The sequence below is a fragment of the Cyanistes caeruleus genome, chromosome 14 (genome assembly GCF_971803275.1).
Source record: "Cyanistes caeruleus chromosome 14, bCyaCae1.hap1.1, whole genome shotgun sequence".
Lineage (NCBI taxonomy): Eukaryota > Metazoa > Chordata > Aves > Passeriformes > Paridae > Cyanistes > Cyanistes caeruleus.
Window position 1 is genome coordinate 9,126,868 of NC_141714.1, and position 26,131 is coordinate 9,152,998.

General features: G+C 39.4%; 2 protein-coding genes across 15 annotated transcripts in view; both read right to left on the bottom strand.

Moving 5' to 3' along the window:
• Positions 1 to 795: 795 nt before the first annotated feature.
• Positions 796 to 10,323, bottom strand: VBP1 (VHL binding protein 1). 5 transcript variants are annotated; one of them, XM_023926096.2, is made up of 6 exons: positions 10,125 to 10,323; positions 6,015 to 6,139; positions 5,359 to 5,425; positions 4,798 to 4,896; positions 2,937 to 3,075; positions 796 to 1,978 (listed from the first exon to the last, which is right to left on the bottom strand). In XM_023926096.2, exons 1-6 carry the CDS (start codon positions 10,206 to 10,208, stop codon positions 1,908 to 1,910), a joined length of 585 nt encoding a protein of 194 aa, XP_023781864.2. In that variant the 5' UTR covers positions 10,209 to 10,323; the 3' UTR covers positions 796 to 1,907. The 5 variants fall into 5 exon arrangements, with proteins under 5 accessions (XP_023781864.2, XP_086706787.1, XP_086706789.1 ...); XM_086850661.1 differs by having other exon boundaries at positions 10,193 to 10,275; XM_086850663.1 differs by having other exon boundaries at positions 796 to 2,772; positions 2,884 to 3,075; positions 10,125 to 10,265.
• An 871-nt stretch (positions 10,324 to 11,194) lies between these two features.
• Positions 11,195 to 26,131, bottom strand: part of LOC111928683 (phosphatidylinositol-binding clathrin assembly protein-like) — a 29,880-nt gene continuing 14,943 nt past the window's right edge. For 2 of the 10 annotated variants that reach the window (XM_023926085.2, XM_023926089.2), the window contains exons 9-22: positions 24,187 to 24,272; positions 23,031 to 23,154; positions 22,246 to 22,382; positions 21,849 to 21,952; positions 20,873 to 21,019; positions 20,455 to 20,514; positions 20,245 to 20,355; positions 19,456 to 19,572; positions 19,304 to 19,334; positions 18,696 to 18,816; positions 16,755 to 16,778; positions 16,570 to 16,626; positions 16,135 to 16,242; positions 11,195 to 15,563 (exon numbers count right to left, since the gene is read on the bottom strand). In XM_023926085.2, the coding sequence (XP_023781853.1) occupies positions 15,549 to 15,563; positions 16,135 to 16,242; positions 16,570 to 16,626; positions 16,755 to 16,778; positions 18,696 to 18,816; positions 19,304 to 19,334; positions 19,456 to 19,572; positions 20,245 to 20,355; positions 20,455 to 20,514; positions 20,873 to 21,019; positions 21,849 to 21,952; positions 22,246 to 22,382; positions 23,031 to 23,154; positions 24,187 to 24,272 (1,242 nt within the window). In that variant the 3' untranslated portion in view covers positions 11,195 to 15,548. The remainder of the gene's footprint in view (positions 15,564 to 16,134; positions 16,243 to 16,569; positions 16,627 to 16,754; positions 16,779 to 18,695; positions 18,817 to 19,303; positions 19,335 to 19,455; positions 19,573 to 20,244; positions 20,356 to 20,454; positions 20,515 to 20,872; positions 21,020 to 21,848; positions 21,953 to 22,245; positions 22,383 to 23,030; positions 23,155 to 24,186; positions 24,273 to 26,131) is intronic. The other 8 variants (XM_023926092.2, XM_086850667.1, XM_023926088.2 and 5 more) reach the window with 7 other exon arrangements.

Sequence of the window (26,131 nt, forward strand, 5' to 3'; positions counted from 1 at the left end):
TGAGTAATGATGGCCACAGCCATCTCCCATCCCCCAGGAACCAGACACAGGAGCCATTTCAACTCCAAGGCTGTCACCCTGTCCCCTCTAACATGCAGCAGCAGGTTCCTGGCAGTGGCATAGTGTTGATTTTGTTTGGCTCTGCTTCTGCTGTGCAAAAATGCTTAACTGGTCGTTTCATTTTGCACAACAAAGGCAGGCAATTGCTGCCTTAGGACCAGCCTGGGGTGGGGGCGTGGGAGCGCAGCCTGTTAGGATTGCATTAATCCAAACCGAAGAAAAAACTGTAAGAGAAATCAGGCTCTGTTTGCAGCTGTCTTTCCATCGTTGCTGATGCTAGAAAAAGAAAATGGAAAGCAGCAGCCTACAGCCTGACCAGTGCCACATTCTGCTGCTGTAGCAGATACCTGTTTGAGAATACAGTAGAGCTCCATGTTCCTCTGCTGCAGCCACAGACACTGAAACAAACAGTATTGCTGTGGGGAAGGGATGAGCCCAGGCAGTTACTGACGATCAGTGCTAAGGGTTTACCTTCTCTCTGCCCTTCCCTGCAGCTCACTTTCTGACAGGCACAGTGCTGGTAAATCACTTGCTTTCAGTCACCAATTCAGATGTGCTGACTCATTCCCCCTTTCATTTATGCCAGGATCCATCAGCCATACTTTTCATGTCTGCTGCTTCCATGGAATTGAATTTTTCACCCCTAACAAGCCTAGTTAAGGGAGGGAAACATTACAGAAGGTCACACATCACATTCATGACTTTCACACAAAGAAAGATGCACAAAACCAGCTGTTTGCCACAACTGTTTAGTTTTACTATTTTAATATCATGAAATAAAAGTACAAAAAATTTACAGGTATATTGTTTCTTACATGAAGATTGAACAGTTAACATTTGCATTTATTTTGCAGTGAAACCTGTACTCTCAGTCACAGAATGTGATTATTAGCCACTGACATCACCACTGAGCATTTCATTTTAGAAAGAAACTGCAAAGGTAAGAGGCAACAATCTCGCAAGGCTTTGTAAGGACTAAAAAAACACTCCAACTGTACCATCAGAGGTCATGTTCCAGTCAACCATCCTGACCTAACACAGATTTTACCACCTGGGAGGCTGTGTTCAGACATTTGAATTGGACATCTTGGCCAAGGGGGTGGCAATGGGAGGCTCTCGCAAGCTGTGGGCTCTTGGGTCCTTGTTCAACACATTTGCCTAAACAACCAACATGTACACACTTATGAAAAAGAAGGGGTGAGACCTGCAGGCTTGATATCCCCTGTGCTGCTCACTCCTTGCCCACTGTGCTCTCTGAGGACAAATCACTAACTGCTGCATTTAAAGTGTTGAGAGCTCAGTAACAGAGTTAGGTAGCCCAGAGTTACTACAAGTTTATCCAAAACAGACATCCAAGAATGCCTACACACCGGTGCTGCCATTAACTGACTAAAACAAACACCAAGATTCCACTCTAATTTTGTTGTTTCCTGGAACACTACAGCTGGACATCTTCCCAGCCCAAGTCAAAGTTAACTTCATCAGCTTCAGTATAAAGATGAAGAAGAAAAACCCTGCATTGCCTTAGCCTGTGAACATGGCTCCATTTCATACATCTCCTTCAGCTTCTCAGACAGGCTTTCAGGCAGAAATTTATTTATGATGGACTGATCAAAATACTACATCCTTTGTTGGACTGTGTGGTGCCTTTTCAAATAATTCATTTCATGAAGCATGCATGAAACCAAATTTTGAGTTTACAGATAAATAAAATGGTGCTCACCATTAGTTTTTATATATTTTACCAGTTACTGAAATGCTGAAAGTAACTCAGTCCTGAATGAAGTTTGGGGGTGCTTAAATAAAAAATAATTGGAAATTGAAACCACATTTAAAATTGGAAAAACCTATGCTTTGTTTTTGGAAGGGTCTTGCTTGTTTCTTCTCTTTACATCCCAGTTATAAACTCTAGCCATATCTGAAGGTGTGGAATTAAGGAAATGGCTCAGGCTATCAGAAAAGAGAAAAAAAAAAAGGATTTTTAAAAAAGGAGAAAAAGCAGGTTACAGAGTTGGCCGCTTAGAACAGTCAGTATAGGAACCATTTCATGAAAGGGCTGACTTGGTGCAAAGCTTCAGCTCTCAGGAACGCTGTAACTGTTGGTAACTTCAGTATTTATATAATTAAAAAACCAAATAGGTTACTTAAAAATACCAAAAAGGTATTGCAGAGAAACAATTTTTATTTTGCCTAACTCTGCTGATTTCAGTCAAGCTGCCCACATCAGTTGTTTTTGCCTCTTTCAGGCATCCCAAACTCCTGCAGCACTAAGCTCAAGTGTCAACTTGAAAGAACAAGCAGTTGTGCCTTCATTAAACTAAATCTAATGCTTCAGTTAATTGCTACACTCATTAAAATAGATTTTAACTAGAAAGTGTAAAAAATAACACCCCCCCCAGGAGATGGCTCATGACAGTACAAAGACATTTAAAAAACATTGAGCACACCCCAACCCACTCCCAGGCTTGCTGCAGCAGGGCTACTTCTGCTTCTTCTGCTGCTTGGAGGCAGCTGCAAAGGGTGTGACGGGCAACAAAGTACAATATTCATATACTCTAGAGAAAGGGTCACTGCTTTAAGGTGGTCACTTGGGCATCAATCCACACTTCAACTCACTCCAGAGTCAGTCTGGGTTGCAACCACTGCTGTAGATTTCATGAGGACACAAATACAAGTTTTGTTACCTCTCATACACCAACTTCCAACTCAGCCCTGTAAATACAACAGTCCATTTCATTGCTAGGACAGTAAAGTTCACAGGTGCTACAGAATTTTGAGGGTAGCCAGTCTAAGTTATAAACACATCAGAAAGTTGATTGTTACCTGGATGTTGGCTTTCACATACATCTCCTCCCTCACATTAATGAAAAGGATACTGACTTCTGTAGTGGTGAACTGATCTCTGAGAAAATCCAGGTCTTCCTCTAGAAGATCGAGATTTTTCGTGGCTGTTGACAAATTCTTCTCTAACAGAGCCTGAGCTTCATCAATATCATATTCAAGCATCACATTGGCCTAGAAAAGGAAGATTGATAAAAGCTCTTACTCTTGCATTGTAACGGCTAAGCCACACCAAGCATATTTTAGGCTGTTGTTTGTAACTAATCACGTTAGCAACAGACTGTCCTGACAGGCAAAGACAAGATGCAGGACAGACAATGTCTGAATCCACTTGAGGCCTCCACACCTTCAGTAACTGAGTAATAAATCTCCCTAGTGACTTCAAGAAGTTCTCTTCCTATAGCTAAGCAAGGAGGGATTTCTTCCCCAGTGGATCAGATTCAGGTATTAGTATCTCATCCTCACTGTATTTGGAAAGTGAGAGACCTCACATTTCTTAGCAGCACCTTTCAGGAGCCACACAATTCTAGAAACAGTTTTTATTGGATTCAAGATAAACCTCAGGCTCTGTGTGAAACACTAACAAACAGCTGGCACTGTCAGTAACAAAAGCTATTACAGGTATTAAAGATACAACAGGTGTAAAAGTCCTCTCTGATGCTGTGGTGGTGGTTTTTAATCCACACATGGTTGTTTCAGTAAGAAGCTACCACAGGACAAGATAAAAAAGCAGTATCAGGTGAAAATGCATCAATGAAGCTTTGTCCTATTCAAGAACTATGCCCTGAATAGAGCCATAGCCTGTGACTGACAGAATCCCATGGAAGGCTACACTGAGCTGCCAGAGTTGGATAAGCTGTTCTTTAAAGCAAGAGGAGGGCAGAGTCTCCAGTAACAGTGACATGCACAGCCCAACACAGACTGTAGGCAACAAGCAAAAGAAAGGCAGAAGGCCAAGAACACCTAAATAAAATTAATTGTGCATGGCGTTTCATTATAGCTTTTCAGTGCGAACCGTCAATAAGATGAACCTTCTCTGATGTTCTGTCAGAAAACAAACCTGGGATGCTCCATTAAAGTCAGTGTTTATGAATTCCAAAGACAGTCTCCTAATAGCAACAGGTATCAGAATTTTTATGATTGAAGTGGGAAAGGTTGGGAGCAACTGTCCAATAAGTTTGGATGGTTCATGTGTCAACAGTGTTTCTGTCCTAACCAAGATGTTTTGTTTGGCAGTCAACACTGGGATTTAGGAACATCCATGATTTGAAAGTCTCAAAATAAGCTTCAGCAGGTTAATCTCCACATAAAATAAAGCCTCTAAAAACAAAATATTCCAACCTCATATTGCTTAAATACTTGGGAATCTGGGCTGTGAATGCTGATCCCACCAGGCTTTAGTGCGAAGTCCACTCTAAATGCTGGCAGATACCTGTGAACATCAGATATCCCACCTTTCCCTAAGGAGGTGCATGAAAAGGGAAAGCAAGATGCTGAATACAAATAACATAGAGAAGATGGGAAGCTACTTGCTAAACTAAGTTATTTTGCTAGGCACATTCTTATGCCAGGCAAGGATGGATGTTAATCTGAACCAAAAAGTGACAGAAATGGTAAGAGAAACACAAACAAGGTTTTTGGAAAGAACAATCCAGCAAAAAGACAATTTTCTGAAGTCTTACTGTTCAGGAATCAAAAAAAAAAAAATGGAACAAGAAATCACTAACACACTGAAGTTGCCTGGTTAGATGTGGTCTGCTGCTAGGGCGCAGCACCACCATGTACCCATCAATAATCATGCCTGCTACAACCAGGGGAGACAGCAACCAAAACTCTCTTTCACAAGCCTTTTGTAGGTTATTGAAACAGTTTCAGAGAAAGTTCCATTTTACTTACCCCCAACCACAAACAAACTTTATCTGTAGGAGGAACTGAAGCTTTGCAGTAGAGATTATCTGCCAATAAAAATCTGGTTTCCATTGGATGTGTGGAATCCTTAAGACAAATGATAAAACTTACAATTGCTATTTTCATTGGAAACATGTTAAAGACATAAAACTTAGAATAAAGAGCACACTTTTCTGCTTTCTACCATTGACACAGCATTAACTTGCATGGAATTCTTTGCAACTTTAATTCAACTTTAAAATTGGATCTCCAAGAATAATGCATTTTTAAATTATATATTTAAAAACAATACAGAAATATCTATAAAGAATGGAGATGAAGTCAAAGCTTAGCTGCAATCTATACACTATTAAAAATGAGGTTTGCATTACAAACATTAGCTTTTTTTAAAACTAGCTTTCAAAAAGTACTACATACCTTTAAAAACAATTCTGTTATTTATAAAGGCATATTAAGTGTGCTCTCCAAAATATTTCTTGCAATGTGTTCTGTTAGGGTGGAAAGGTAGTTAGCTTTTCTCATACTCATTAGATATTCAAAATAATTTACCTTTTTCTTCTGCATGTGTTTTAAAATTTCTAATGTCTGTTTAATTTCAGGAATCTGACTTTTTAGCCTGTGAATTAACAACAGTCATATTTATTATTTTACAGAGACACAAAGTTTCCAAAAAATGCGATCAGTTTTATTATACAATCCACCCTCCATTTTAAAACTTGTTAACAGCTTTTTCCAGCTTACATACGCAGGTTTGAAAGACGTGGCATGTAAAGGCAGCTCAGCTCCAGCTTCACCTGCCCCTCACAACACCAAGGCTCGCTGGCTTTGGAAGCACACCAATCCACTCAGCTTTCACATCAGAGCAACACACAATAACAGACCCCCTTTTACTAAAATGGTACACTTTGCATATTTGTAATCTCCCAGAGGTCAGGGAAACCTCAGCAGAAATATAAGTCAAAACTACTGCAGGTAAAACAAAACAAGTGTGCTTCTTCTGAGGTTCTGGACTATTCTGACAATGAGAGCCACAATACCCTGCACTGCTCAAGCAAAAGCTCTCCAGAGCTGAGGGCCTCACTCTCCTCAACAGCCCTGGCAGAGGCACTGGGATCCCCATGGCCTTCCTGGCCATTAGACTTAATATCAAAAAAAACCCAGAACTGTGCTAAACATTTCCCAATTCTGCAAAAATTAAAACTTACCTCCTTTTCTTTTGAGCAAGATTAAGTTCCAGAAATTTATACTTCTGATACTGCTCATCCAGCTTCTTAAGAACTACATCTGCTGTCTCATTTCCAGGTTGTTTCATAAAAGAATCTACATCTTCCTTTACGGGGAGAAAAAAACCCTTAGTGTTAGAAGAGTTTTATGGAAATCCTAGACATAAGACATGCTATCATCTTACTGCAGCTACATCTAGAGTGGTTTTGAAATGTAAAGAATTTTTTTTTTTTCTGAACTGGAGAACATTTTGTTTCTTTTCTTAGACATCTCTTCATTTCTCCCTCCCTGCTTTTTTAGTAGGGAACTAAGGGATAAGTGCAAGGATTATTTCATAACCATATTTATGGGTACATGGTTAGTGGCGCTTCCAGTCCTGGCTGACATCTTACAGAGGTGGGTTATCCATGGAGCACCGCTAAACCTGGGTTTCCTACCTCTAAAGCAGGGATGCTTTCTCTGTGGCTAACCAGATTATGAACTATTTTGGAAAAAAAATGATGAAGGAAATTAGTCAGCCTGATCAAGCATGTTGTGGCAGAGAAAGACGGAAAGGGGGAAAAAAAAAGGGTATCTGCTCAGACAGGCACTATGGAAGAGAACAACTCCAGCCAGTCCTACCATCAACTGAGAGCCACAGGACTGGCAGGAAAAACTGCCAGAGGAGAAAGGCCTAAGCCAGCAAAGCTACCACCCTTGGCATGTGCCTCCTTCAGAATCTCAGGAAGCAGTTCATCTGCTGGGGGACAATGTCCCCAGCTTCTGAAAGGTACATCAGGCCAGGGACAAACCACACGTTTCTGGCCTCTCCACCATTTCAGATGACCCCACTCCCCCACTGAGGTAATTCTGCCCTTGTCTACACAGCTCAGTGAAACCTGATGGAAGCCCTACCACAGGCTTCTTCAGCTCCTCCTTTTGAACTTGGTGTCTCAATTCCAGAAGTTTCTCACCAGAAAAAGGTGAGATATGTTATTGAAGTGATATCAGACATTGATCTGCTCCCCCTCATTATGATGACTTAACTCTTTTGGCTAAAGAAACTTACTAGGAAGTTACTGAATCTGGTAAGAAGTCCCTGCCTTCCTTATCATTAAGGAAATCTGTAGCAGAACATGAGCTCCACAACCTGCAGCAGGCAGTACTGTCCAGGTGGTAGATCCAAACTCAAGAGACCACACCTGACTGCCTGAAAAATGCCTCGAGCTACCTCACAGTCTGGGAAGCATTCCTGCCTCTGGATTAAGCTCCTAGAGAAGCCTTCAGTAAAGAAAACAAGGATTGGGTTTGGGAAAGTGTTGTAGAAATAAGGCCTGAGGATACTGCAAAATGAAACTCCCTCTTGTGGAAGCTCTGCTTGCTTAAACCACCTGAGGCAGAAAGCAAAAGCAGGTGGGCAGCAGCTCCCCGCACACCCTGCCTGGCACCCAGCTCTGCCTCAGCTCCCATCTGTCTGTGCACATGGACAGGACATAATCCACATTCTCCTGAAACAAAGATGCTGAGAAGTGAATCCAGAAGTAAATCCAGGCCCCCTGTATACTGGTGACCTCCTTCCACTACATAATGTCCCAGTTCAAGGCGAGCTAAGATTTACTCCCAAGGTTTCCCAGCTGGGGCTTCCAAGTCTGCTGGTCAGGCTCTTGTCCCACCTTCCCATCTGCAAGGCTGAAGTACAGTCACTTCTTTAAGCTTGACCAGAACCAGTTCTGAGGCACAGCTGGCTGTCAAAGCCATTAAGATGCCCACTTTGTGGTGTATTCCACAGCACCTCCACTGCAAATTCTTAGAACCCTTTCAGGTTCTGCAAGGACACACCACAACTCATCTCTATCTTTTTAGGAATAAAATTCACTGGCAAAGCACCATTTTTGAAACTTCAAGCCAAGCCACAATAATGTTCTGTAGAAGCCATGAAATGCAGCAGGATAGTGCATTCCTATGTGTCCCTATGGTTCTTTTCTGAGTGATGACCCAAATAAAGAGCTGCAGGCACTCACTCTGCAGAGAGCTTCATCACCTGGGGGCATATGCAGAGAACATGACAAGAGATATGAATCTGTAGACCTGCATCCTCACACCTGCTGAAGAAGGCATTTTATTTGGAAACATCTGAACAACAGCTCAAAACCACCACAGCAGAAAGTTCTGTTTGGAGAGTTTGTAGTCCAGTAAAACCCCTTAACATTACTTAACATTACTTGCTCTGAGTGCTTAACATCACCTGAAACCTGGAGAGGAGCAAGAGTTCATAGAACAACTTCCTCAGAGAAGACATGAGCCATAAATTGTGTGAAGAGCCTCTAATGAACCAAGACACTTACAGAAAACATCTCTGAAGACAAGATTCACAGTAAGGATGCCCATGCAGCATGTGGTGGGGGGGGGAAATGCAAAGCAAGAGGTCAGCAAGTCTTTAAATGTTTTTGAAATAGAAACCTATTTTCTGAAATAAAAAAGCTCTAGAAAAGCCTACCCTCAAGACAGTAGTATTTTCACTCTGCAGAGCAGAATACCATTACAATTTTTCAGTGCAGGCTTATTTTGAATAAAAGAAAGTCTATCTTAAAATCTACATCCAAGTAGTCTATGATCACCAGCAAGGATCTCTTCTGCAGACACACAACTGTAATTTGATCTGAGCACCTCCCAAAACTGAGAATTAGGAAGCTTCCAAGATGTTTAGATTCAGAGGTTATGAAGATCCATAAGGTTATGAAGAACTGAAGAGAAGCACGGGACTAAGGCACAGCCCCAGAACTCTCAGAGCCATGTGGTACAGCATGCAAGATACTTCAGACACAGGTACTGAAAGGAAACTACATGGAACCAAATACAACAGCTAGAAAGGCAGCCACCAGCATGGAATGAGGGATCTGACAGATGGCCTTAAAGTGTTTGCTGAGGCCGTTTATAGCCTGCTTCCTGCCAGGGTGGCCACCTGTAATGCAGAGTCAGCATAGACCACAAGTTCTCCTGTCAGGATCAGTGAGGTCTCACAGGGCAGCTGTGAGCCTTCCCTTTCATCTATGCTGGTCTCCCATGAGGCATTGAAGGAAGTTAGCTGGAAGCAGCAATGATTTTCCACCCCAGTAAGGACTTGCCAGATCCTAATTATTGTTAAAAAAACTCAAAGGAAAAGGAGAAACTGGATCACTGAAAGCAAATGCACTCTACCTGTCTAGTCAGGCCCTATACCCAGATAAGACACATCAGCAATACAAGCATTATATCCAGAAAAACCACAATGCAAGTCAAACCAATTTATTTCTATAAAAGTAGTTGTATCAGATGGGGCAGGCTTCCAACACTTCCTAAGACCACCAAGGCAACCAGGTACAGCCACAGCCACTCTGATCAATAGTTATTTATCATAGTTAATAAAACAGCAATCAAGACCATGGACCAAGAGTGAGCTCACAGCTGAAAGTGAACAACAGATGACTGTAAGATTATGTCACTGCAAAAGTCACTGATTCCCGCTTTTCAACCACTCAACAGAATAATCAAAATCAAAAAATAATTTTGAAGCTGGATAAACAAGTTCGGCCTGTTTTCCAGAAGATACACATTTGCTGGTTTTCAAGAACACATGGGTGCTTCTGAAGGGTGAATCTTCTCAGCACTGTAGAACTTGATTGAGAGGAAGATGAATGGAAAGGTGCTTGGAGCACGGCACGTTATCCGTGGAGCAGAAGCCAAGGCTGTGCCCCATGCAATGTGTGCCAGAAAGGCTCTCACAACACGCTGCTCACTGCCCTGAATCTGGCAGTGCAATAACACGATACTGCCTAACGCGGGGAGCTGAGCTTCTTGTAAGGTAAAGACCCAGGTCGGGATCGCAAGAGTGTAACTCACCCGAGAAAATGCCCAGGACTGAGGCTGCGAAGGGCCTCCACCATCTGCGCCCCCTGAACGCCACCGAGGTGCCGCCTTAAGGGGGCCGGGCCCTGCTGGCAGAGCACAGCCCTCACTCCCCATGAACGCCGCCTCAGCGATGCCCAGCCCCACTCCCCGGACCTACTCTCCAGGACTACCACCTCGGGGTTACACAGCCCCGCCCGCTGGCCCCACTCGGTAGGCCCGCTCACCACGAACGCCGCCTCAGGGATGCCGAGCGGGCCGCGCCTCCCGCCCGCCGCTGCCGCCGCCTCGTTACCTCCGGCCGCCGCCATTTGGGAACGGACAGTGCATGCGCGGCGTACGCCAGGACGCCGAGATCATGCGTCATCACGTCGGCGACGAGCTGGGCGCGAGGCGGGGGCGGGCGGGGCGGTGGCAGCCCCGGGCACCGCCCATTGGGCCATGAGGATGAGGAAGGCGGGGCAGGAAGGAGAAGGCTCCAGCAGAAGTGAAAGGCTGCGGCAGCAGGGGCTGCCCGGGTAGCAGGAACTGCGAGTGCCTTGCTTGCCCTGTCCCGGGAAGGACATGTCGCTTATCCCACCCTCTGCTTCTCTCTGCGGAGGAAGCGCTCGTTTCTAAACGCAGCTGCTCTGCCTTTCCCACAGCATAGATGACAAACCAAACAGAGCAAACAGGAGCAATACCTTTAACAATTTACAATAAAACTTCTAAAGCATCACCAATAATGCTTGCCCTGTATTCACACGCATAAGCTTCTCACCGCTGCTCTCCCAGTGCCCTTGCAGTCAGTTCCCTGAATTACTGCCTCTCCGAGGAGGGACAGAGCGATGCTGCTGCGACAGTGCAGGCCGAGCACCTGAACCTCGCAGCTGATTTGCTGCTGCTGCTGCCCGGCGCTTCAGCACTGAGATGGAAGTGTGACAGAACATGAATGAACTATTAAGTAGTCTAAGCTCACAACTGCAAACAGAGCTCTGAAAGCTAAAGAAACGAAAATACAACTATTAAAAATAGAATTCTCTAATTTAGAAAAAAGGAGCACTGCTGCAGCCACACTTCCCTAGCCTGTGTTCCAGGCCCTCCACATTCTGATGGAATGTTGATGGCTAGGGAATGAATCCAGCTCCAGGCAAACTCAACCAAAACTCACAGTCTCCCTGGAGCCTTCTTTTCTCCAGTGTAAACCACACAGGAGGAACAAGCCAATTAAGGCACTCCAATTCAGCCATGGCTTATCAGCATTATAGAAAGCCTTGAGCCTGAGCACACAAAAAATGATCACACACACACACAATCCTTGCATATTCCAAAGTTTATTTTTTTCCAAAACTTGTTTCATCAAATATGTGGATATGAGCAGTTTTTTTTAAAAAATGAACAATCTGCATATTAACAAACTGTGAAGTTCCACAATTAAAATATCAACATAGCCAGTCTTGTGCTTAGGCTTATATTTAAAAAAAATTATTCATAGAACATAAATCCTTAGATTTTTTTCCAGTTTGTGGCTAGTATATTTTTCACACATTCTGTATTCTTTTAAAATGAGGGAACTCACATAAAGGAACAGCTGTACAAGAATACATCTGAAAAAAGCAACCTAAATTATCATAGCTCCTTTTAAATAAATATCCAATAAAAGGCACAAACCTGTCATGGGGAAAAACATAACATACAAGACCTATTAAATAAATAATGTGGAGGTTGGGGTGAGGGAAATCTGTTCCAGCACCTATTTTGTCATTGTTCCAAGATGAAATTCCAGCCAAACATTTGGTAAAGGATTAAGCTTAATCACAAGGATACACATCTGATATTTACTGAAAGATTTCATGTTACAATTCCTGTTGTAACAGGAATTTATGTAACATAAATGTAGTAACCTTTAATCAGTTACTACAATCTCTTTAAATAAATGATTATGAGAATCTGAATAAAGTAGTGATGCAGCAATGTACAGATCTATGACATCTTCAGTCATAGCAACAGGTTTTCTATATTCCTAGCTATCAGTAATGTATAAATGATAAAATGTACAGTTTCCATTGCTCAAAAATATAATCTTTTCAATGGAAATAAATGAGTGATACAGTGCCTTTAGATGTTATCCTTACAATACAAACTACCCCAAACTAAGTTTTCCGTTTTATGTACAAATTAAGCACCGATCCACAGTGCCTATTATTCTAATTGAACCCCCCCTGTCCCTGTCACACATCAAAAAATCCAGCTGGGGATAGATACACCCTGTATTCAATCTTGTCAGAAGTTTTGTTGTTGTTACTTTTGTGTGTGTGTGGTTTTTGCTGTTGGTTTTGTTTTTTCTTACACAAAGTCCATTTGTTATTTTACCTACAAATATTCCACTATGTGCACAGATCAGAGCTTTTTTCTAGTACGTATTTCCAAAATTTATATTAAAAAAACCAGTAACTTCTTGGAGGCAAAGTCAAACTATTATCTAGAGAACGTAAGAAAACCCCAGTTACTTAGAGGTACACGTTCAAGTCCAAGAGGCCTCACACAATCCACCTTTCCAAAGTCCCTCAGAAGTCATCCTATGGCGTACTCCATGATAGGCTGCCTGTAGCAGCACCAAGTCCAAACAGTGAGGCTCAAGTGACCCACTAAAGTACAATAATGTGAAGTGTACAGCACACATCAAAGTCTTCCTCCTCATTCAGACAAACATGGAGAGACATCTTAGTTATCAGCTTCCTGAAGTATTCAGAATATGATTCTGATCCAAGTTGGAAGGAAAGTCACATTTATATACAGCTCTCTTCACTCATCACAACTACTGTTCACAGCTTCTGCAGGCTGGTACAGTCACCCTCAAAAACAACCTTGGTATTCAAAGTGGGGCAATTTTTTTTGAGAATAACCATAAAAGCCTTGGCAGCATCCTAAGTCCTTGTTTTTCACTTCTCATGTAGGTTATTTAAACACATACCCTGCCATTTCATATGTTCCAATACACGCACAATGAAGAGGCGGGCAAAACCCAGGTCTGCACGCTCACGTGCAGAGAGAAAGATCACAGCAATCTTAGCTTCACAAGGATCAACTTGAATGCTGTGTTTCAAAGCATCAAAAGAAGGTAGATTATAAAGTTTTTAAAACACACTTTGTGGCTGTTTCTCCTTTTTTAATACTAATAAATTTGTATCAGACAGCTTTGCTACAAGAAAGCAGACCAAAAGAATCATTAAAAGATCCAGAGCAAATAAGAAATAGTACAAGCTATTATCCAGCACTAAATCCATTTTTGAGCCAGGTATATTCCAGATATTTAGAATGCTCTGAAATAAAGTTATAACAAAGATATACTGCTTGCCAGGCGTTTATTTGCATATTTTATTAAAATAATGTGCTATTACTTATACAACTCAGTGTAAGAAAGAGACCTTACAGCTTACAGTGCTAGGAACTGCCTGCTTGTAACACTCTCACTTCTGCCATTTATGTCCAGACATTTATAAATACATAGACTGATCTAATTTGAACACAAGACTTTTGATTGCTGAATTAATCTATGGAATTCACTATTTCTTAAATAAACAGTTTCCTCAACACAACTACCCATTCTAAATGGCATCTATTCCCTCATCATGTGGAGGGCAACTACAGGCACTGAAGAACTCATTGGCTTAAAATTGTACAATTGTTCAATCCAATAAAGGTGGATTAAAGCTTGAAGCCCTTTGTAATTCAAACTTGAACATTAAACTACCATATACTAGTCCAAATTCTTTCAAAATCAATATACATCAAGGAACACTGAGTTTTAAATTTCTGCAAGGTTGCATTTTCCAGGAAATTAGCAGTTAAAAATTCCAAGGGTTGGGGGAAGAGTTTTATTTTGTTTCTTTTGTATTGATTCATTGGGCAAAATATTTACCATAGGGTTAAGAAATACTACTTTTGCACTCTTTGGACAGAATTAAGCATTTAGAAAAATAGAAAGGTTGTTCTCACTCTGAGGAATGTGCTTAATTTAGAAGTTCTCTACAGGAGAGTTTGACAAGGTTCTCAGGCCTATCTGCATTTATAGTGAGAGTGAGAGATACAATTTGTGATTGCAGTGATTTCTACAATTACAGACTCTCCAAAGGATAAAGGACATACTATGCTGGAGGTCTATTGTAACAACAGAAAATTCAGCTTTAATATTAATCATTATTAGAAGTAATTTTACAGAAGAGCTTTTCATTGCATTTTGCCACAAAACTTCTGGAGGAAAGGTTGTTCCTGCTTCTATCTACTTAATTGTATCTACTGGGTTTTTTTAATGCTATCATTTTTTATCAGACAGTGAAAAATATAAGATAAGGCATTTCCATAGCCCATTTCAGTTCTGGAGGAAGATTCTTAAGTACAAAATATGTTCCAGAAGTCTGTACACATCTGACCCATTGTGAACTCATAAATTAGTTGATTTTAAAGATTTTCCTCTCAAAAAGAGTCCAGATTTCTTAATGTAGCATTTTTACCTTGAAATCACTACAGGAGGAAAAGATTACTGCAGCATCAAAGAAACAACTATCTAAAAGTTTACACTTATTTACACATTTAAAAATAATTATTTTTATATGGTTTACAACTAGGTTCTTATTTCAGAAAAGAAGCACAAGCTATTTTCTACAGCTAGATAATTTCAAAATCATTGCCAGTTCACAAGTATCAGCATGACTGCAAGATTTGAGTCTTTTGACCTAATGGACTTCAGAAAGAAGAATTGGCTCCCTTCCTTTCTCTGCTGCAGTTACCAACAAGACTCTCTGACTGCTCCCATGTGCTGTAGTTGGGGCACTGACAAACACTGGCTCCCAAGGCTGCTCTTCCCTGAGCCCATGGTGGGAGGTGTCACCTGCAGAGAAGGTACCCGTGGAAGTGCAGCTCCTGGCACCTGTTGAAGGCTGTGTAAGCTGTTCTGGAACATACTCATTTCCCCTACTCCATCATAGACTTGCAGCCTTGCAGTTGCTAACTCTTTTTACTTAGCCCTGTAATACTGACATACCAATGGAGCAATTTATTATTTTTAACTGTATGCAATATGTGTCTTATTAATTCACAGCATTTCAAACTTACATTATAAAGTTTGCAAATTATTGTAAGTGTGAAAAAGCTGTCTGATTCCACACAATGATGGCATTATGATAATGCAAGCGTTGCTCTATCAGAGCATTTATCAGAGCACATAAAAGTTTTATTGCTCAACTTGATTTCATGTTGTGTCTTGGTTACAACAGCCACAGAATTTACGAATAAAATAAATAGCTTTAACATTCTCAGCCAATTCCTAAGGTAATCCACTGATGATTACGGTTGTAGAGCAATCAGGTAACCTTCTATGTGATTTTGAACATGATAATCCAGCTTGCACCTTCTGAGTCAACCTCAATAAAAATAGTTTTCTGCTGAGCAGTTTAAAAAAAAAACGTAAATCAGGAAACAAACATGACTTCACACTGCAGTGACTGTTATAAACAAGAATCTCTAGAGCATTGCAGTTCAAAACAATATAGTATTATACAGGGAATAAACAGTTGCCCTGTTCAGGAATACATCATGGAAAGATTGAAATTCAGTCTTTTAATTTTTTTACCAGTATTTGGTTGTTCTCGCATCTTGTTGCTTTGGTGACTCTACATAAACTGTATCTGTGAAACAAAGATGATGTATTAATGCCACTTACATAACAAATGGTTTCCCAGTGTTTTAGAATAAAGAATCTGTTTGGCTGTCTTGTTACTTGTAAGTTAAGTCTACAGGCTTTGGCACTTTAAAATAGCCCCAAAGAATATTAAGACCTATGTATCTGGATGACAGGAGTACAGTTTCTCCAGTGTGAATAATCTCTTGTCCATGCCTTTTTCACTCCCACATCACCTGATCCTTCAAGAGACTTCCAACACTGGTCTGGTCAGCATGACTAGAAATGCAAGTGTCCAGCTAATGTCATAGCAAGACTAAACCTACATACCTTCACCACTCCTGTTTACTTAATATTGAAACAGTGAGAGGAAAAAATCTGATTTTTACTTTCTTCCTTGCTTCCGGCAATTCCATCATCTGAATCTGCCTCCTCACCACCAGGTGAGGAACTGCCCTTGACTGAGGAACCCCTCACTTTCACATGCAGAAATACATCAGCAGCCTTTCATGAAGCATTTGGTTGTGTTTGCCAAGGCTGAAGTTTCAATGTCTACAAGATTAAAGAGCACCGTTCACCTGAGTTTCAGAAACAGGTGCAAAAGGATTTGTTGGCCTTAGACCAGGCTGTGTGTACATCATTGAAGGGGGTGCCATCAAAGGAGCAGCTCCAACCTGAGGAGGTACCTGTGCCAAAAACAAAAACCCCACAAAAACAAATATATAAAATTCAAACTACATTCACATAAGTAAAGATACATATTTTTGCATTTTAAGTATAGTAGAAAGGAAATATATAAACACAGAGAAAAAAGTAAAAGATTTTAAAAACTGCTGTTATATCAATTTCAGAGTCGTGTCTTTCAATGCAGTGTGGGAAAGATACCAGATTTCACACACTATTACCAATACATTTAATTTGCAGGATGGTTTGAACATCGTAATTCATGACATGCAACCCACAGATAGAGACAACTCAGTTTTTAGGAATACAAAACCAATCATGCTTCTTACCATCCCATATACAGGCACTTGAGGTGTGGTCAATGGGTATGTGATAGGAGCAGGTACCTTTAATCAAAAAGATTTTGAATGTTAGAGAAACTTGTGCATATATATATAGTAACATATATATGACTTTGAAAAACATGTATTTTTCAGTACTAAAAATAACCAATTTCAATAAGAAATTGACTTACATATCCAGGATAGTCTACTCCATTCTGGCATAGCAAAAGGATAAGATAGAAAATTATTTAATACTTATTAATGCTGGAAATTCTAACTAAGGGATGGAGTCCAGTACCATAACACTTTTTAACTATGCTCGTTTATTAAAACAATCGAAGGCTGAGGAAAATAAAGTGCAAGGACAATAACATCAGTTACTATGCTTAGACAGTGACCACTAGTACAACTTACAGCAAAATTAGAGATTTTACTACACCTAGCCAGATTTGAGCATATTGCTTGCGCAAGCATGTGTGCGAGAAGCTTTTAGAGGGCATGGCATGCAATGTTCCTTCTTGCTCCCATTATTAGATGAGGGCATAGAAAAAAGAAAGTCAAGAAAGCCAGTGACCATTCGGCTTAAGTGAATAGCAGGAGATGTTTAGTCAGGTCGATGTTGCCCACATATTAACATCTGATGTCAGCATGTATCACAATATGAAAAAAAGGAAAATGAAGAGCATTTTAAGCCTTATATCAGGTTACATTCACAGGCATGGCAATGCATGTGCTTCATAAGGCCATGCTTTGTTAAGCAGTGGTAATTACACTGAAACCCAAGTGCTTAGATGAAACACTTGGCTGTGGGATAGGATGCAGTGGTACATGAACTGGAGTTCTTAGTGCCAGAGGACATCCAGAACACTGAGACCATTGCAGTTCTGGGGCACAGATTTTAAAGAGGCTTATATCTGAGCAGTATCTTCACATCAGTAATTGTTGTGGAGTTTCAGGAAAACGCATGACCAGACACTTGGCATTAAACAGTCAAATGCATAGACCTGATGAACACGTAAAATAAAAACATAACTTTAAATCCATGGTGATCAATGGTTACTAAGGTACCCTCTCTGTTCCAGAAATAAAAATGCATTAGCACTCCAACAACACATTCCAGAGCACCTAGAGGGGGTAAAGAGATTGTATGGTCTCAAAAATCTCATATAAAAGTGCAATATAACTGTGCCTGCTCATCAAAGTTTTTAGTCTCATTTTTGAATCCAATACTGGATTTAATACTGTATTCAACTTCTCTAATCCTAAATGAGCATAGCCATGTAAGACAAGGAAAAGAGGCATTAAAGGCAAAACTATGCTTATTGCAAAATTAAGTCAGAAACAGTCCAAACTTCACAGCAAATGTGGTAATTATCCTAGTTGTCTACATAACTGAGATGAACACCTACTTCCCTCTAAGGCAGCTATATTTTAGAAGCGATTCATATTTCTATTGAATATACTATCAATACAACACACTTGAAAAACCTCTTTTAAAAGCATAGAAAAGTCAGTTTCCTACAATTATCCCCCCTAGAAATGAAAATTCTTCCTTTAAGTAACTATAAAAGATACACTTAACATTTTGTACTGTGTTCAAAAGAGGAATTTGCAGTTGAGCATTATCAAAAGTCTGAAGTGCTGCTTGACCTCATTATTAAGGCGCGTTGCAGGGGTTGCAGCAGTGTTTCATGATACAATTGAAAAAGGAGCAAAGACTGGAAGGAACAGCAGTTTTGCCCTTAAAACACATTCTCTGGATTCTTGAAAGTGAATTTTTGTGAGCACATGCGTTTGGGAGAGAGTGGGAACATTGCAAACATGCACATCAGAAATTTTCTGGACTGGGATCATTTGTTTCAATCCCAAAAGAATTTATGAAATGAAACAGGTAATCATGCTTTCACTTGAGACATAAGTCCTTAATTGACAAGTATTTCAGCAAGGATAAAGGAATAAAGAATAAAGGATGCTAAAATCTCTACCTCATTCACCAAAATCCAATGATCCTGTAAGCATTCCCTGTGACCCCCAGTCTTGTATCAAATGCCTCTGCTGTTCTTTATAAATTAACGTAAGCAGGGAAGCAGCATTTGCTAGAATGAAGTGTGATTTCACAGCACAGAAATTACCATGTGTGGAATAGTGGGTAAGGGAGTTGGGTTCCATGTGGTTGATGTGCTTGTTTTTGCTTGCCAGTTTGTTCCACCAGTAAGTTTCTTCTCTGTAGGCTGAGACCACTGCATATCTGATCTAAAACAAAACCATGGTGTTAGTTTTCATGGAGAGGCAACAGCTAGAGTGAAAAAACGTAACAGGAAACCCAAACATGCCTTAATGCATGCACACAGCTGAAATCTATGAAGAAACACTCAGAATTTCAGTAACTACTAATGTATCTCTTCTCCAGTATGTGTGAAATTCTGTTGAAAGTGAACTATCAGTACTGCACTGTGCATATAATGATTATATAAGCATTATAATGATTAACTGGAGTTTGATGTGACTTTTATAGTGTTTAATAAAAATACTTCAATAAAAATATAGCAATTACAAAACTAAAGTGAGCTACTTTAAAAGTTAAGGTTGGCCATGTGATGGTGACTGACCACTAACACACTGTTCCAATGCCCTTTTCAGTTACTTTAAATTGTTTCAAGTGATTAGATCTTTGCCATGTTAGTTTCAGAGACTATCAAACAGTCATGTGAAAATATTCTAAGTACATATATGCACTTACTTTTTGGATGGAGTTCCTCCAAAGCTAAGATCTGTGGGGGAAGAAGAAAGAAACAGACAAAATCCTTCAGCATTTTAATTTGGGAGGGAAAAAAAACTTGCTGTGCTTTCAGTAATAAATGGGAAAATGAATTTTAAAAGCTTCACACTTACTTCCCACTAGATTAGCAAGTGAAGAATCGAGGTCATTTGCCAAAATTTTTCCACTTTGCTGGCTGGCTACAGCAGCTCTTTGACTTTGTGGTGGTACCGTAGGTTGCATTACATCATCTAGAAAATTAAAACCTAAACAAAGAAAATAAAGGCAGCTGTTAACAACATGGTTACATTGCATTTAATAAACAACATCCATAGGCCAGGGAGGTATTTTCTTTACAGAACACTAATTTGAGTATTTATATGTGAAGGTTCAACATGATGGAAGTAGTTAAGATTTTGATAGCAGCATAGTTTGCCTTCTTATTTTTTATGGAATACTGCATTGTACCTACTAATCTAAAAGATTTTTTAACTGTATATCAACAATATCTTGCTATACAAAAGAAAAAGTCTCTGACTCAAGTATTCTTAAAGAAACACAACCAGTTCTGCACTTCTGCAAGTGCTGTGCCTGTGAATGGAGTCAGAGGGAAGTCATCACCATGTATCAAGTGAAAGCACAGAAGACAAATCAACATGAGCTTACCCATTAGGAGACATCCAGTGGGCCATGTTCAAAGTTTGCTCCCCCAGAGAGAAAGGAAACAGTTATTACATAGAGAATGAAATCAGCCAAAGCTAATTTTACAGTAATTAACAGCTAACAACTAAACTGATTGCTTCTTATCAGTCCATAATCAGCTTATATTAAGTTATTAAATTTCCAACTGCAATAGCAATTATGCTAAATTGTTAAGCAATTTTTGCTTATAGGGTATAAATTAGTCATAAGGCAGTTTTTACCACTTGCAGTCCTGTACTCTGGTGCTGCAGATTTTCCTCCGAAAACAGCATCAAAGTCCACATTAATTGCTGAAGAGGCAGTACTTGGAGAAGCTGAATGAAGAGGAAAACCTGAAAAAAAAGTTGACGAATGAAATACACCCATGAAGTAGTATCACTCATTCCAGTGAAACCAGAAAGTTTTAAAAAACAACAAAAAAATCAAATTACCATCAACAGTCAAAGGATGATACACAGAAGCATATGTTGGCTTATGACCACTAAAGTCATCTTTGCAAAGAGAGACAAAAATAAGATCAGTTTTAAAGATAAACATGAAGAGGGAACCTAAAAATTAAGTCTGCAGTTAAAACTCAGAAAAATTTACTATTATAAAAAGTTGGGTTTTTTTTTATTTTACAGATTTGAGAAGCCAAGTCACTCCTGCATTCCCCATTACAAAAGAGAAAGGAGGCTGCAGTTTGAAAGAAATCAGCAGATTTCAGCTGCAAGTCTTAGGATGTCTAGACTGGGCAAGCAGAACAAAAGAATAGTTTCTTTCAACCACAAAAGATTACATGGCCCACATTATTAGCATTATCATCTCCAGTTGCAAATAAATGACATGGGATTTGTTGAGTTTTTTTACCACTAAATAGTTCCACTGTTTGTTTGGAGGAAAAAGAAGAATTGATGAAAGGGGTGGCAGATTTTACAGCTTCTTCAACTGGCTTCATGTCAAAGATGTCCAGATGAGGTGGAGAACCAACACAACCATTTGAAGACGAGAAAGGACCTTTCAGATGCAGAAGTGAAGGAAAGAATACAGGGTACAAATAATGGAAAAGAAAAACAGACTGAAATGATTGAATATGAGAATATTCTAGACAAAGAATACTCTAGACAAAGTCAAACTGTAAATATTCTACCTAATGATCAAAGTTAGATGCAAATTTCAGAGGGATATTATATAGATACAAATTTTAGATACAAATGTTTAGTTTCTATTTAGGAAAAATAATTCTAATATTGACATTGGTATCAAAGAAGTTAGACACTACATTTTTGGCTTCAATAATCTACATTTTAAATAGCATGTAAGAGTATCAGTTTCACCTAGTAAAACACAAACATTTACCATGGTGTTAACATTGCCTTCTTTAGGCATTTAAGCCATTTCTTTGACATCTAACCTGACCATTCTTCGGAAGGATGGGTGAAGAAACTGGGGTCCACAGCTTTTTTACAAGAACTCTGAAGTTACCAACACCTCTTAAATGACAAGTATATTAAATATTGCTTAATTAAATGGAAATCCTAGTCCAGGATCTTCTTAGTTATACCTGCTTAGGTTTTATTTTCCAGTATTTTTCAGCTTTGATCTTTAGTTACATTTCTTCTTTCTGTCCCCTTTATTGAACAGTTCCACTCGTTTGTTCTATGGACACTAATGCTAGATGTTCAAGAAAGTTTGTCAGAAATTTCAGATTATTTTCTTCATATTTTGTTATGAATGCTTGGATGCAAAATAGGTAAGGTTTAATATGCAGATTCAATTAAGTATGCAACTTGTATTCTAAGAATTCCCTTATCATTTAGACAGTCAAATCAAGGTATGAGCTCACCTCCCCAAGCACTGCTCGCTGATGTTGATATAGCTGGAGTACTTTGCACAGTTGGAACAAATGCAGGCTGAAGATCAAAAAGATCACTAGAAAGGTTGGGCATGCTGAATAAGAAATGAGAGAGAGAGAAATGTGAAGATATGTAACAGACATTGGTACAAGTATTCATAAAAGCAATAACACAATCTCATTGTCTCTAATTTGCTAGCATCCCAACAACACGGATACAATAAACTGAGAATTAAGCACTTACTGGCAAAATTCCTGTGGGTACACCAAGAAAACTTGAGCAAAAGGTACCTGAGAGGTAACTATGATCACAGTTTGGCAGTTGACTGTAGAGCTACAGTTCAGTGCAGTAATTTCTGTTTCTTTCAGAAGCCAAAATATCTCTCACCTATTTGTTGTGGGTGCTGGTGCAGCAAAGAGGTCAACAGCTACAGTGGCATTCACACTTTTTCCTGATAAAGTGCTTGGGGATGCTGATGTGCAAGTGGAATTTGATACTACAGAGATTTCTCTTAATCGCTGTTCCTGAAAGATGAGAGAGACAATTGTCACTTTAATTAGTCTTATTAATTTATTAATATTTCAGTCCTGGAGACATTTTCCAGGAAGAAAATCTTAATTACAGTCTTAATAAATAAAACACTTTTTCTATAAAGTCCTAGAAACAGAAGAATAATTCAAGTTAGAAATAAGAGTATTTGTTTTAACAATGCATGTAAAAATCAAGGTGAGACTTGATGTTTTAAATAATTATTTTTTAATCCATATCTGCCTAGAAGTTAATCACTTCTAGTCAAGCTACACATTCCAGGCTCCCTCCACAGTCACTCAGAGAAACAGCTCAATGGACCTTTGTTCAGGAAGACCCATCTCCCTGCTTTATGAGGCTCTTCATGGTTCAATTCACACATTCAGAAATCAGTGTGACAACATACCAAATAATAAGATAGCAACATAACACCCTTGTTTAAATTCATTTCAGGTTGACATCCCTCACTACTTCTAGATATGTCCACTGCATTTTTACAGCACTGGTCAAAGTACGGGTATATGTTTTACACAGCTCACACTCCTCACATGAAACACTGAGTGACCTTGCAAGCTTCCTCACATATGCTATTTTATCCAGTTACAAAAAATATTGGAATACAAAACTTGTTAAAAACATCCTACCTTCAGTGCCTGCAGTCTAACTTGTTCTTCCTCCAATGCCTGCTGCTTTTCTTTCTCATCCATGCGGCTGAATGACATTCCTGTATTGGCAAGTGTGGAAACAGCAGTAGATAGGGCACTGGCTCTAAAAAGAGCAATAATTACAAAAAAAAAATAAATTAAAAAACCCACAGTCAAGTATACATCACTTACAGTTTAATCATTAAGTGCCTTATCTAGTTGTGTGTCATCCTCCTCCCCAGTCACCTCTTCCCTTATTCTCTGGTAAGAGCAGACACCCCAAAAACAGTTTGATGACAAAAAGGCACGAGTACACAGAGTGACTCCCTTGAATAGGAACTGGAAAATGTGGAATACAGCAGTTGTCTTTCCTCTTTAAAGTTATCTAGACTAGACTGGAAAGTTATCGAACGGGAGAGGCACAGAAAGCTTGTTTGTACACTACTTAACAGCAAAGAAAGCACAGTATTATACATAAGAACAGAATATTGTGGCAGTGAATCCTCAGATTCTTGAAAAACATAAGCTGAGGAAAAAGACAGCAAAATAGGAACATAGCTCAGCCTGATACATTTATCAGTATTTACCAAGTTTCTGTGGGAGAATGTCTATGCCAAAAGAGATCTCTCATTATTCAGTTAGAAGTACTTTCATACATACTGATACTGCACTTGACAGAAAAAATAACACAATTTCTTCCAGCACAACATATCTAAGCTAATTTGGCTGTTCTGAGGAGGGGCTGAAGAACTTTTACAAGAAGGTTAAGATAAATTCATGGTCTGAGAGGTAGACCATGAATATATAAATAATAACAATTCAGATAAATACCATCCTATCTTTGGATTTTGATACTCTTCTTACCCAACACCTTATAAACGTTACAAGTCAAAGGACTTTAAAAAAGTAAAAGCTAAAAAGAATAATATACAAGGTCTCAGCTCAATGGTTTATTACAGCATAATCAGAAGTCTGTCTGAGACACAGGGAGACATACCTGCATTTCAAATGTGGCAAAGCTACCAGGTGTTTCATTTTTATTTCTAAGAAGATATATTCGGAAGTGAATAAAAATCATGACTGAATCCTGAAAACTACTAGAATGACAATGACAAATCTTAAGTACAGGCATTGTTGTAATTCACTGGGTGCTCACCTGCTGGCAGCAGAGACTTCCTTTGTTTTCTTTCCCTCCACAGAAGCCAAATGCTGTTCCAGTGCCTCAAGCAAGCTGCTGGGTGCCTACAATTAAAAGTACTTATAAAACACTGCTTCTAAAAACACATCATTGTTTAGTACACAGATTAGTTTTCTCACCAGCTAAAAACAAACAAAATCTCACACATCAGTAATTATGTCTTTGAATTTTGCTGCCATTCTACACACCTAAATTCCATCTACTCAGTGGTGGTTCCTTATAAAGAGTGGGACCACAGAGGCAGGAAGGAAAGATTTCCCAGAGTGGCTCTGCTTCTGTGCATGCAAGTTAGATTTCTGGTTTTGGCAACAGTATTTGCTATGTTAGAATTAACAGAATAACCAGAGCTGATGAAGCACTACTCTCTTAAACTCACAGAAGTCCCCAAACAAACATCTGGCATTTTTGATCTAATTTCCCAAGTAACAACAAAAACCCAGTAACTCTCCATTCAGTTATTTACAGTCAAAGGCCTGCAGTGGAAACACCTGACAACAGCAGAATGTTAGCTTTGATAAAACAGGAAATCAAACACAATCTGATCCCAAGGACACTATTGCAGACTGAGTAGCTATTCAACATGTAACTGTACAATACACCAACTCAATTACTCTAAGTGAAATAAACGTGACTGCAGATTTAGATGAAGGGAATGTACCTCTAAAATTTAAATCTATTTGCCAGGTCAGTCCTCCTTACCTGGCAGAGTTTCAGAGACATTAAGCCTCTCTTACCACTCGCCAACTTTCAGGAGGTAGGCACAGATATAACAGGCATTATTTGGAGGAAAAACAAACTTGCCCTTGCTAGCCCTTCTGTACCAAAAGCTAGAACAAGGCATTTCCTGGAAAGAGGAAAATATTATTCACACAAGGCTTTGGCAGGCAAGCTCCCCTTTGAAATACAGAGCTCAATTCTAGCTTCCCACTTTCATTTAAGACAAATTCAAGCTAGATGAATCAAAAGAAAAAAAACCAAAACAAAACAAAAAAAAATCAGAATAATCCTAATAAAGTTGCTTGTCTTAAAATGAAGACCTGATCTTATATTTCTTAAGTAGCGTGAGGTAAGCTGAGACAGTGCAGTTACCTCAGCATTTAACAGGTCTAACAATAGATCATGAATAAATTCAGTGTTTGACCCAGACAGCTAAATCCCATGGGGACATTTTGAAATACCTTTTTGGAAAAGTATCAGAGATAAAAAACCCCAAACCAACCAACCAAAAACAACAAGTAAAAAAACTAAAACAAAAAATCCCCAATGAAACTAAACCTCCCCACACTTTATCTTTCAGGAGGCACAATAGCTTGCAGAAGGCATTGCATGGCACAGCTACTTAGATAACCTTAGTAACAGGAGACTGTCTGTGCCCTAATCCCAAAAAACTTTTCCTCATCTTTTTTTCCTCCTGAAGCCACTCAAACTTATTTGTATGGAAATGCATATTCTGTACTTACTTTTTCTAAAACCCTCTGAACAACCCCCTCAACCAAAAGAACTAAAGAACTAAAACACAAACAATCCAGTAACTTCCTTTGAACTTTCTTACTACTCCAGATATCCAACAAAGCATCAGACTTGGAGTGAACAGGGTAGTTTTATGTCAGAAATTATACCTGGGCTAACCCAGCCAATGGCTTGAGAAAGTTTGAATTTCATGATTCACCTCCATGTCCCACCCCCCAAAACACGACAGACTAACATCCATACAGAGGGAAATAAGCCAGTTACATTCATGAAATACAGGAACAGATATTAACAGAAAGCAACATCAGTGTGAAACAGGGCACCTACAAAGGAAAATATTTTCTTCACAGAAACAGGCAAAAGTGGCAGTATTAAGAAATTCCAACAAATACTTTTGAAGTGGCACTAAATGCATGTACAATTATTCAACTCA

Bases quoted from the DNA above. Each gene is read 5' to 3' on its own strand.
- VBP1 (XM_023926094.2), bottom strand. From the start codon at position 10,014: ATGGGGAGTGAGGGCTGTGCTCTGCCAGCAGGGCCCGGCCCCCTTAAG. The intron at 3,076-4,797 runs GTAAGTAAAATG...TTCCTTTTCTAG, and splicing joins AAGTTTGTTTGTGGTTGGGG to GCCAATGTGATGCTTGAATA. The intron at 1,979-2,936 runs GTATCCTTTTCA...CCACACCTTCAG, and splicing joins GTTCACCACTACAGAAGTCA to ATATGGCTAGAGTTTATAAC.